Raw genomic sequence first — 13294 nt, 5'->3', positions numbered from 1 at the left:
TACTGGCTCAATATTATAAGAAACAGCACTGTATTACATAGTATGATAGGAATAGTGCTATGTTACCTGAGATGGCATTAATCATCAGTTGGCTAATTTGGCTAATAACATAAATAGTTGGTATACAAATTTTACTTCCCACCAATGAAAAATTCTCAGAAGTTCGGTATATTTGAATCAAATGCCACCGTGAAGATAAGACAATATAGATTCCGTAATACATACTGTTATTTTCTAATGTATCCCTAATGAAAAACTCCATAATGACTCATATAGATTTTGTATCAAAACTCTTCATCAAAGACCACAGTTCATCAGAAGTTAATATCACTGGGAGTTAAATGATTAATACAAAAACAAATACATATTACAAATATTCTTTTGTTCTTCACTTACCATGATGCAAACTGCAAGGATTTAACCTTTAAGGGTTAAAGAGTTTAATCAATGTCAGTGTCTGCTCTTCTGAAGGCGATAAAGAACAGTCTGTCTAGCGATACCCAACAGAACATCACTTTGTCAAGCCACAAAGCGCCCAAAAGCTTGTCAAGTAAGTTACCAGAAACCTCTTTGTGGTTAGAACTCAGCTCCTTCCTGCTTGACCTATTATTTGATATTTGACCACTTGGTTGCAAGACACTTGCTCTTTCTAGCTGAAATGTCACTGGGGCATCTTGTCAGCTCCCCGACATCTCGGCCTGACATACAATTTTACTTTTGTGTGCTACAAGGCAGAAAATGCAGGGCAATGGCCTTGTTTTAAATTCTGTCAGCATCAAAGATGGGCGTCACTCTTGGGTCCTACCAACAACAAAAACAAAAAAGGAGTCTATTTTGAAGGTCAAAACAGCTATTACCTTGAAGTTTTTCAGCTTATACTAAATATATCACCTGCTAAACTGGTGTGAGAACTGTCCTTATAAAGTGCCTAGACATACCACAGAAATCCTCCCAGCACAAGTGCTCTACTTTCTTATCAAATGCAGACTTGATAAAAGGATGAGTTTTCAATGCCTGCAGGGACCAGATTCTGCAGTTAACTTAACTTGTTCAAATGGGCAAGTGGTATCATGTAACTTTACAAGGAGCAACCTGACCTTCTCACATTGACCAGGAGTGACATTATTGTGCAGGAAGAGAAGCAGTCACATCATTTCTGTTTTGCACAACCTGCTTAAAGTTTGCAACTAAATGCTTGTCTTCAGTTGAGCTGACAAGAGAGAAGAGGGGGCTCAGTGAACCATGGCAGGGCTGCCATGAAATGACAGGAATCATTGGCATACATTTCAAATAGCTCTCTCAATCCTATTAAAGTATTGCAGTCCTGCTTTAAAATAGACAAGTATGAAACAACTTTGATAGATAGAGACTAAAATGGCTTATTGATTTTTTTAAGTCCGAAAGAAATTACCCAAAAGGTGTCATTCTTTAACATTTAAAAATATGTTACATAAAAATGAGCAACTGTGATAATAAATAAATCTTAGAGAGGAAAAGAATTGGTTATTTCCTTATTCAAGGAGACAGAGATACCAGCACACATCCAGATATCACATAATTTTTAAAACCCCACTGCCACTTGGGTTGAAACAAAATTCAACTGATAAGAAAATCCCCCCTCAAAACAATTTTAATTGTACTGTTAACTTTTCCATTGTTTTTATTTCATACAGTCATAATCCAATCTGAGTTGGTCTTTTGACATTAGCAGACATAGTCACTGGAGAGGAGTGAGATGATGTCAGAGCATGGGGTGCAGTATTTATAAATGTCTCCTTTAAGAAACTGTAAGTCGTATCAAGTTCAGCTTTCAATGGCAAAAAATCCCCAACACCAATTGTGTCAGTAGGGAGAGCAGCTCTCGAAGGAACGGAGATATTCGAATGGTCTCGTGATCCTGTCTGTGACATACAAAAGAAAAAAATAATAAATACAGAGCTGAAAACTCTTAAACAGAGCCTAAAACCATAAACAGGGAAGTGGACTAATAATCACTGTAATATGAAATGGGATATAAATTCCATTTAAATAACCTATATAATATATAAATATTAAATTATTTTCTAAGTGTGACTGAATCTCTTATTTGCTCTGTGTCATAAACCTTTCAAGACAACAGGAGTCTTTCTCAACACCAAAACTTTGTACAAAACTTTTTATACAAGTTATTGTATGAAAGAGTCAATATTATCATGTATTTTTACCTCTGCTTCAATCCACTGGCAATTTACAGAAATCAATGTTAACAGTATTTATTTCATTATGCTATATAATATATGCTATAGAATACGAAAGATTAGACTGCTTAAAATGAACCGTGGGAATTTACATTTTTTAAATCTATCAGCCTGACTTATTTAACATACCACAAATAAAAATAAGTCAATCCGAGTGATCTCTAGAAAATAGCACACTGAGACATAAAATTGTAGTGAGAACTTTTTGCCTTTACTTTTAATAACAGTGCTACAACCCTACTTTGATAAAGATTGTTCTATTATAAGTATTTGGAAATCATGTATCAAAATAAGGGACTGCAACATGAAAACAATTTGTCATATATTTTAAAACACTGCTGGTTTGATTGGAAATAAAACTTAAGAAATGTCAAATACTCAACGAAGTACTTGAAAACAGTATTAACATTTTAATAAATGTTATGTATTTAAGCCTTACATAACATCCATGATTAGTAGTTAATGTTTAATATGAACAAAGTCTTATGGCAGTAAAGCACATAAATATAATCTTACGACATTTAAAGATAGTAAAAAAATAGGGATCAACTGTATATCAGAATTTTCCAGATTCCCAGCATATACATGTTGCTAAGTCTAGTCGTAAGTATCTCCACTAAAAACCATATTCTATATAGTAAAATTTTTTTTAAAAAAAACAAACACCTTTTAGCGGATCCTCTTACAGTTTTGATAACAAAATACAGTTTTGATAACAAAATAATCTAAAGTATAAGGGTCTGTTTTATTATATCATGTTATACAAAACTGTTTCTACAAGTGAAAACAAGAAGGAAGCTATCACAGGCTATAGTAAAGTATTAGAAATTCAACTGTTGTATGTGGTACCATTTTTGTGGATTTTTTTAAAACTACAACTGGAGAAAAATCAATGTCTGCATCTAACACCTAGTTCAGCAATTTTCTTTGATCTCTGTTCTTTTGATTTCTTGATACTCCACTGCAAGCCTATAGCTGACAGAAATCATCTCTTTTTATGCTGGAAGTTAAAAAACACCTAAAATGGCCACTTGAATAGCTCTATGAAGGAGAGGGTTTAGCTTATCCCCATGGAAGAAGAGTTTTCGAAATCATGTATTGACACTGATTAGCAGCATTGATGAGGTTTTACTTAATACTGGGCCTGAGCATGTTGGTTCAGAATTCAAACAGAGGCATCTCATTACATCAGAGGCTAGAGGTGTAGACTCTTGCACTTTTACGGCTACTTAAAACCACCTTCTCTGATTTTTTTTCCAGTTGTGTGTCTGAACTGGCAGTGTCATCACCTGATTGATTTTGCTGCTATAAACACTATAGTTCCACCTACTAATTCTGATTCTGACAGACCTGAAGGTAAGGGGAATGCTGGAGGAACAGGAGATGGTGGGGTCTGATTTTCTTCTTAAAAAAGCCTTAGTTATAACAAAAGTATTCTTTATTAGGGTAAAAAAAAAATATTGTCAGGCAAGGATTCAAAAGTTTGTCTTGATACATCTTTATGCTTCATGTTCTGGTCTGAGAAAACTATGTATGAAAAGAGAAGAGTGTGCAGAATCAGACCAAAGGTCAAGTATTCTCTGAGGTATTCTTCTTGATGTTTTAGACTAGAGGAAGGTAACTGTGCCAAACTGACCAGCCACTCCCATTTTGTCAATATTAGACATATACATAATTTACTCAAACCTGTACTTAAAGTTTCCCTTTTGGTTCTCCTGAGTCCATCACCCTAACAGACTACAAAATTAGGAAGCCAGTCCTTAAGGTAAGGTCTCTACTAACTGCTCATTTCTCTTTAATATACTATGGATTCAGGCACTCTACAAAGGGGCCTCTCTTTTGCTTTTTTTCTGTCTTACTTTTTAATATGACTATTTTTCACTATGTTGTTTTTCATTTAATGTAACATTTTTTTTTTGCTAAATAACCTTGAAATGGGTTGCTGAGCATTTCTCTAGTATTTCAGGTCAGTCGTCACTATTTGCACACTATCTGCTGACCTTATGTCCTAAACATGAAAAATAACCTAAAAACTTCAGGAGATGAAAAAAGGGAGAGAGAATTACCTTAAAGACTTGCACCCCCAAAAGGTATACCCTCCAGCAAGTAAATAGGCTTACTTTTTTGTTAATGAAAACAAATAACTGCTTTTGCTACTGGGATCATCCACTGCACTGCTAGAAAATAACTTTTTCCATGAAATGAGACAAAATCTGATTTTAAGTTACTTAATAGCTTAAGAAACCAGCAAAAATTCTGGTGAAATTTTGATTTGAGAATGTGATGTTGAAGTAAGTAAATATGAACTATTCTTCATGTTACAAATAATATACAGAAATATATCATAATACTTTATAATACAACACAGAGAGTAAAAGACAGTTAAATAATTTTTGTCAGACCATTTAAAGCTAATATTCACCACCTAATCTTACATTCTAAATCTGTAACATCCACAGTCATTTAAACTACTTTTTAAACTGATGAGGTGTTCTGTCTCTTACGTAAATTTAAATTTAGGCAATTTTTGAAAAGGAAATTAGTTACCTGAAATAAAAGCTAGGTGTCATGTGAATCTTTATGGAAGCACTTTTATTTACTCAATAAGCTGTAAATGATTCTATCTGAACTGTTAGAGACCATCAGCTAGATACATATTCACAATACAAAATGTGTCTACTAAATTCTGCATTTAAAAAATCTTATGAAATATAATAATTGGACACATCCAATAGCCATTTTTCAAGGCTTTAATATCTTAATTTTCTAAGAATGTTTTTCCAAACAAAAAATAAATAAAGCATCAATCTAATAATAAAAATAATAACTCAAATTGCCTATAAATCAAAGCCTTTTTGCCAACCAAAGCTTCTGAAACAATGACACTAAGCCATTTGTCTCCTGTGTAGCATTTATAATCAAGTTAAGTCTTCTAGAATTTAGTATTATAAAAAGTGAGGGAAAATGTGATTTAGTGAGCCTGAGGAGTATTGCATTGAGATTATGCTAAGTGCATAGTGTGGTGAAAAGAATACTAGACTGGAAATCAACAGACTATCGTTTCTCCTCCCAGTTCTATCACAATCGAACTAGGTCATTTTGGACAGGTGAATTAGTCTTTTCAAGTCTCACCTCCCTCGCCTATAAAATGAGGGGCTGGTCTTTGCCAGCCCAGAAATTCTACAGTTCCATCATAATCCTATGTGTGATGGCATATGATATAATATTAAAATCTAACATTTGTGGGTGACATTAACCCAGAAGTAAGAGTTTCCCAAATATAATACTTAAGATTTTGAGAGGATGGAGATAGGCCATTCTTAAGGGGAAGAAACATGTATTGCCTATGTTTCTAAAAAAAAGCCAAATAGCAAGATTAGCCACAGTTTAGATGATGTAGCTTCATTCAATTAAGTTCTGTAGTACACTTTATTACTCCAACTTCCATGACAATGTTTTAAGACCTGTAAATTATTGGCTGCTTTTAAGTGGAGAGCACGGCTCCACATAAACTGATGAAGAAATCAAAGCACCACAGAAGGGCCTTACAATGAGGCTCCTTTGCCATTTCTACTTTAGTTCCTAATGTGTTCTTCTTACTACAGTCTCAATACTCAGTATCACAAAGTTTTCTTCCTTCCAAATACTTCAAGTTAGTTAACCAAATTCTACCTGTCCGTTTTCCAGTTCTGCAGTTTACCCAGACAATCAAAGTGGCAACAATCATATACAGTTTTCTCTTGTGAAATACCTAATTATATACCTGAGATATATACATGCACGTACATATACATTCACCTTATAAATATATGGAGATATACTTGATATATGCATTCATACATACACATGCACACACACACATACACACACACACACACCTGCTATCACACCATTAAATATTTATTCCTTGTAGTTACCAATTCTAACTTTTACTTACCAATTCTAAATATTATAGGGACATTTTATTCATTCTTCTCCCCTAAAAGTCATTAAACCTTGGTACAGACCAGTTTGGCTCTTTAGCTCACTGACATCAAGGCATAGGGGGAAGTGTCAGTCAATAGAGCATTTTATAAAGGAGTCTCTAGATAGGAAACATCCTAAGAACCCCCCATGAACCTAGAGATAAAGAAAAAAGAACAATCATAGAGGTAAGATGAAGTCAGAAAAGAAAAGTAGAAGATATTAACAACAAAGCTGATTCACATCACAATAATTCTGTCCTCAAGCATTCAGCATTGATTCAGGAATTCTAACACTTGAGTCAATCTATCTGGCACAAATTCAGCCTCAACTACTTGGTTGATGTGCAAGATTGATTGGATTAATGTCTTCGATCTTCAGGCTTTTCTATAGCCATTTCCTTTGCCATGTGACTTTGCAGCTCTCTGCAGCCTGGCTCACAAGCTCTTTGCTTCCCTGTCCAGCCTCATCTACCATTTCCTCACTTGTACTGCGCGCAATCCAGTTACATGGAACTTGTGAATCCCTAAATATGACATCACATAGGTCACACAGGCCTCCTGTCTGTCTACTTCTGCCCTTTGATGGGCGAATTCTCCACCTTTCAAACTCTACTGAAGGTTTACCTCTTTTGTAAGGCAGAACCTTTTTTCCACTCTTCCCCAACTACAGTTAACTGCAACATCCAATCATACTTTTACATTCCTTCATAAACATTTATTTTACTGTATTAACTTATCTGTATACCCTTACATTTCCCCTATAAATATATGAGTATCTAGTGTGATAGAATCATGACTTTGTATTCCTAGCACTTAGCAGAACATATAACAGTAAATAAGATTCCTAATTGATGAGTGGCTGAATGAACAAACCACTCATGTTATTACTTCTTGGTTTTGTTCTTACATCACTATTTGGTTATTTCATGCATATATGAGGGTACTTCAAAAGTTCATGGAAAGACTCGTATGATCTTTGAATTCTATTTTTCCATGAACTTATATCTCAATTAGAAGTATCATAGTATAGTGGAAAGGATATGGGCTTTGAAGTTGGAGAGACCTCAGGTTCCAAATATTATTTTGCTATTTGTTAACTATGTGATCCTTGATAATTTATTTAACCTGTGTGAACCTGTATCCTTATCTGTAAAGAAGAAAGAATAATTCCTCATAGGGTTGTTATAAGGATTAAATCAAGCAATATACACAAAAAGCATAGCATACAGTAGCTCCTCTTCTTCCTTTCTCTTTCTGCTCTTCTCAAGTGATATTAAATTCCAAGTTTATAATTACAGCTAACATGTATTGAGCATATATGTAAGGCACTGTGCAAGGCTTAATTTTATAGGCATTATACGAATTCTCTCAACAACTCAATGAGAAAGTACTACTATTATTCTCATTTTACAGTTGAAGAAGAAACTAGGGCTCAGAAGAGTAGAATAAATTACCCTAGGTTGCACAGCTTTGTAGTAGTATGAAAGGATATGAATCCTGATTCATAGGCCACTACCTTGACCACTATCTTAACATGCAGCCCAAGGATTAGACAAAGCCTCAAGCTTATTTTATACCTGGAACCATTTTATAAACAAAGCAAGCATTCAACAAATCTCTTTGAAACTGGAAAATAAAAGTGCATAGATTGTACTAAGGCTAAAAGTAAATGTTTATGTTTTTGATAGCATATTTTACTATTGTCTAACATTTGAATACCCATGGTACTAAAGTAAATAGATTTTATGACATTTACACAAAATGAAAGTTCTAGCCCTTTCACCAAAGGAGCTTATATATTGTTATAGTCAGAGGTAAAATTCAGCACTGAAGTTTTAATTATACTAGAACATTTAAACTTTAATTTTAAATTACTTTAAAGACGTCTTGTGCCTGACAAGATAACCATTCTCATTTTCTTCTCTTGGATGTTCAGATTTCCTGACATGGTTGAGGTTAAAAGAAGAGTTGAAAATTTTTCCCAAACGGCTTTTGTTCTTTCTTTTCCTAGTTTCCTTCACAACCCTGTGCTTCCACTTTGCTCCTGTTCCTGCCAATCCCGACACACCTGACAGTACAGAGTGCCAGAAATGGCCAGAAAATGCAATGGAGTCTTTTTTTCCCGTGTCTTAGAAACATATATACTCCCAAACAACTCAGAGAGAATTTAAAATGTAAATATGTCTATAGACTCAAATATATTAAAAGGTACAAAAATTGAATAAATAAAAACAAGTATACTATATAGGAAAATGTCATTGAAAAACTGAAATGACAAACTGGTAAAAATATGTGCAACACACATGATAGCCATAGGTGTGACTTTCTTAATTACAAAAGGTGCATGCAAATCAATTAAAAGAAAAACCTAATTAGGAAATAAGCTAAGGGTAGCATTTTATTAAGATTGAGTTCAGTTGTAACATAAAACCCAAAATGTCATGGGCTTAAATAAAAGTTTATTTCTCTCCAATAGGACTATATGAAGCTCAATAGGGCTATATGCAGCTATTGGAAATCCAGGCTGCTTCTGTCTCTGGCTCCAAAGCTCAGTTTGTGGCTTCCATCTCACGGTCAACAGTGGCTCCTCAAGTTCCAGCTCATGTCTGCATTCTAACCAGAAGACAGGAGGAGAGAGTGAAGGAGGAGGCACTGCTTCCATTTAAAGACACTTCCTAAAATCAAACACTTCTGCTACAGCTTAGGTAATATGACTAACTTAGCTTTGGGGGAGTCTGGGAAATATAGCTTTTTTTTTTTTTTTTTTTTTTTCCCTGAACAGCCTGGGAAATAATCAGAGGCTCTATTACTAAGAAAGAGATAGAAAACAAATATCACGAAAATACTGGCAGCCTCTGCTTCAGGTACAAATTGGCTGTTTAGTTGGGAGGAGGAGAAGTACAATAACCAATAAACATGAAAATATGCTAAACTTCATTCATAATTAAAGAAATGCAACACAAAATGTACCAATGAAAGATCATTTTTCACCTATCAGATAGGCAAAAATGTAGATGTCTTATGATACCCACCATTGACAATAAAACAGGCAAACTCATGCCATATAGTTAGGGATGTAAGCTGGTGCAACCTTTCTAGAAGACAAAATTTTAAATGTTCCTACCTGTGACCCAGTAGTTCCACTGCTAGGCATTTCTTTTATGGCTACACTCACAAAAGTTCACCAAGATGAGCATGCAGATGTGTTCACTGAAGCATTTTTAAATAGAAAAACATTTTTAAATGAAACTAAAGTGTCCATCAACAGAGGGCTATTTAATTGAACTATGACATAAGCATATAATATAACCATTCAAAAAATAAAGTAAATGTGAAAATGCTGATATAGAAGTATGTCTAAAGGAAAAAAGAAGGTTCAAAACTGTGTATACACATAAATATACATACATAATATACATACATATATATAATATATAGTAATATGTATATATAGTACTCTTTTATATTTAAAAATAAGCATAAACACACATGCATGCATATGTAGCCATTTTTTTTCTGAGAAAAGGAATCACAAGACAACTATCTTTGGGAAAAGGGACTAAACTGGAGTGTGGGTTGGAGAAAAAAGCTGTGAAAGTTTAAAATTTCTTTCTATAGTTTTTTATCTTTAAAATTATTTGACTCACGAGCAAAAGTTATGAACTGGCAGTTCACAAAAGTAAAAATACAGCTGATTAACAAATAAATGGGAAAAAATGGTAATCCCTACTAGCAATCAAAAATGGAAAGTAAAACGAGATATTGCCAATGAAAATGAATTTTAAAAATTATGATACTAAATGTTAGTGAAAGCATTGTGAAATAGGAATTCATAAATAGCTAGTAATTGTATAAATTCATAGGAGCATTTAGACTATAATTGGGCAACTGTCTTAAATGATTAATGCCATTTGATAAAACAATTCCATTTATGATTATAAGTTCCTTATATTAATGATAACAGGCAAAAATTGGAAATAATCCCATTTCAGCCACAGTACGGTTAAGTAGGCTACAGCCACTTGGTAGAATATTATGTAGCTATAAAATTTATGATTATAAACTTTTGGATAACATAGACAAATGCTTGCTTGACCAAAGGTCAGCAAACTTTTTCTATAAAGAGCCAGATAAAATTCTATGCTTTGCAGGCTATATGTCTTCTGTTACAACTACTAAACCCTGGTGTTGTAGCTTAAAAGCCATAGACAATATGCAAATGAATTAGCATGGTTGTGTTCTAATAAAATTTTATTCATGGACACTGAAATTTAAATTTCACATAATTTTCATGTGTCATGAAATATTATTAATCTTTTGTTTTTTTTCCACAACCATTTAAAATGTAAAAACCATTCTTAGCTCACAAACTATACAAAAACAGGTGGCAGGTGGATTTGGCTCATAGGCTCATACTTTGCCAACTCGGGCTAGACTATATAAGTGAAAAAGCGGTACACAAAATTACATATGGTACTTGTCTTGAGGTGGTGGAATTATTGGGATTTTTTTCTCCATTCTTCCGTATTTTCCAAATTATCTACATTTTATAACTAAAACCCCTTTATTAAAAAATACTAAATTTATATATACTGAAACTATATATGTATTTTTATATATATATTGAAATATATATGTATATTTTACTGTAAGTACGACTATGAAATATGTAGTCAAAATGAAAATGTAACTGGTTAAAGGTTTCAGAGAGTTGGTCTTAACCAAGCGTTCTCCAAGTTTCGAAAAGATTTTGATTTAGCAGAGCACACTTTTATTTCAGTACATTGTTATCTAACTTACATTCACAATTTGACGTTGAGTAAACACATACACAAGTCATTATACAGAGTAACTTCTACCTCTGCTCTGCACAAATGCAACTCCTTATTCAGAGTGGCTCCTCACAACTTGTGTGCCTTCATTTTACTCCACATAACACTTCCAGCTGCCAAATTACGCCTTCTGTGGTTAAAATGTACACATGTCATACTCTCTCTGGGAACTATTAGGCAAAAGTTTTCTGACCACTTTTTCATTACTGAAGAATTTCCTCTTAAAGTTATAAACCTTTTTTATTCAATGTAAAAAATTTAGTAATAATCTGGAAGCTATAAAATTAGACCTTTTAGCAGTATAGCTTTCTCTGAGTGGAATTACTCACTATGCACGCAGGTAAAGAGGAATAGGGAAAGGGAAGAATCACCTAGGATTTAAAGTTCTTTTGAAAGAGATGACTTTCCTAAACCTTACTAACAATTTACTTATCTGTCAATCACACACGTTAATAAAATTAGCAATAAATTCACATTTTACAATTTGAAACCCATTTTTTCATGACCCTCCCTTCCTCTGTTGTTTTAGGCCATGTTCTCTCATTATTGCATTATTATCACACCAAAAATCCCTAGCAAGTCTTTATTAGATGCTGCAAACAGTCTTTAATCCCCCCAACTATCAGCGCTATAAGTTCTATATTCCCCAGGACTGTGGATCCTTTGATCAGCTCCATGGCTGAGCCTTTCTGGAGGGACTGGCTATCTTCAGTTCAAAGAATGTGGTGTCTTTATTTCTCAGTGAGAGAGGGGCACTTCAGATGTAAGACAAATCATGTGATTGAGGGTCATGTCCGTGGAATGCCTTCAAATCACAACAAGCACTGGAGAACACGTTCCAAAACAAATCACTTAGCTGGCAATGACATTTCCTTTACATGATAGGCAGAAATGTTATTTCTGATAGGACCAGGCCATTTCCAGTGGTCTCAAACCAAATCTATCTCTAGGGAGAACATCCTATAGAACTGTGAAAATAACATAGCAGCCACAAAATTCCAAAATAATATACCTTGAGGTCAGATTTCAAGAATCTACTCTGTACATTATCAAACCCATATGATAGACTTCTCTAATGCATAAAGTATATCTAAACCCACATCTACTCTCAGTATCCCAAATTAGCTCTGTTCATTAATTCTTTCAATGGATGGTCTATTGAGTATCTATAATGTGCCAGATACTCTTCTAGGTACTGGGATACAGCAGTGAATTAAACACATAAAAGTTCACTGTCCTCAGGATTAGTTATTACTCCTCAACTAATCTGTATTCCAAGCCAGTTCTCCTTAAATTATAATTTGCTGAAATTCTATGAAACTACACAACTCCTCTTTTCATATTCTAAGCTTTGATGCACAATGGCACTGGAAATTTCTCAGCCTCGTTGTTCTGTGGATACAGACAAGGCCCCAGTAATGAGTCATATTTCCCCGGTTCTTCTCTGACCTGCTCACACAAGACCTCAAACACCTCTGCACGGTCCCATTCAAAACTTACTGGGGGTTGCAATCTCTCCATCCAGTCCTGCCTCCAATGTTCTAGAAGGTTCCCTGTGCCATATGGGTGATTTGCCAGATTTTACACAGATTTGGCCGTATGCCTATCCTTCCCTCTTTGTCATCTGAAAACCATGGCAACTAACTAGACCCCCATGTCTTGCAGTGTGTGTCACAAGACATTTCTTTCAGCTTCCACCTGTAGCCCCTTTTTTGAAAAGACCAGATGCCAATCCCTAGGCCTGCATGGAGGAAAGGCACTAGGCAGTTACTTCCACCTCCCACCTTCTTCTCTGGGTATCCCCTCATAAAACCTCCTCTAGTCCTTCTTCACTAATCGCCATTTAACTAAGACCCTGCACATCGATTTTTCTAAAAGGCCTAGACTTGTTTGAAATTTACGTTGGGCTCAGAGTAGAGAGTCAACTGATTTTGACACAGGTTTCAGTTCTTTACTGAAAATCTTTCATCAGTTACTTAAATGTATCTTCACTTTCTCTAGCCTAGATGTACTTTTAATTTTTGTAAATAAATCATCCCTTCAAACTTTTATTTACCATTTCATCTCTTCTTTATTGTATATTTGCTTATTATTTGAGAATATTCAAATTTGCTACTGAAGATAGGAAAAAAACAGAATAGATGAAACTCAGAAAAAGTAGTAAGCACAATCAATCAGCAAGAATCCACATTAAGAACACAGGCAAGAATCCACATTAAGAATAGAGAGAGAGTTAGTACCCTATGAGACATGTTACTTC

The 13294-nt window shown here is 34.4% G+C and overlaps 1 protein-coding gene across 1 annotated transcript in view; it reads right to left on the bottom strand.

Moving 5' to 3' along the window:
• Positions 1-1650: 1650 nt before the first annotated feature.
• CCDC171 (coiled-coil domain containing 171) overlaps positions 1651-13294 on the bottom strand; it is a 338249-nt gene continuing 326605 nt past the window's right edge. Inside the window, exon 26 of the mRNA XM_063080963.1 lies at positions 1651-1901. Within this exon, the coding sequence (XP_062937033.1) occupies positions 1674-1901 (228 nt within the window). The 3' untranslated portion in view covers positions 1651-1673. The remainder of the gene's footprint in view (positions 1902-13294) is intronic.

This window comes from Cynocephalus volans, chromosome 16 (genome assembly GCF_027409185.1).
Source record: "Cynocephalus volans isolate mCynVol1 chromosome 16, mCynVol1.pri, whole genome shotgun sequence".
Lineage (NCBI taxonomy): Eukaryota > Metazoa > Chordata > Mammalia > Dermoptera > Cynocephalidae > Cynocephalus > Cynocephalus volans.
This window is presented reverse-complemented; position numbering and strand designations above follow the sequence as displayed.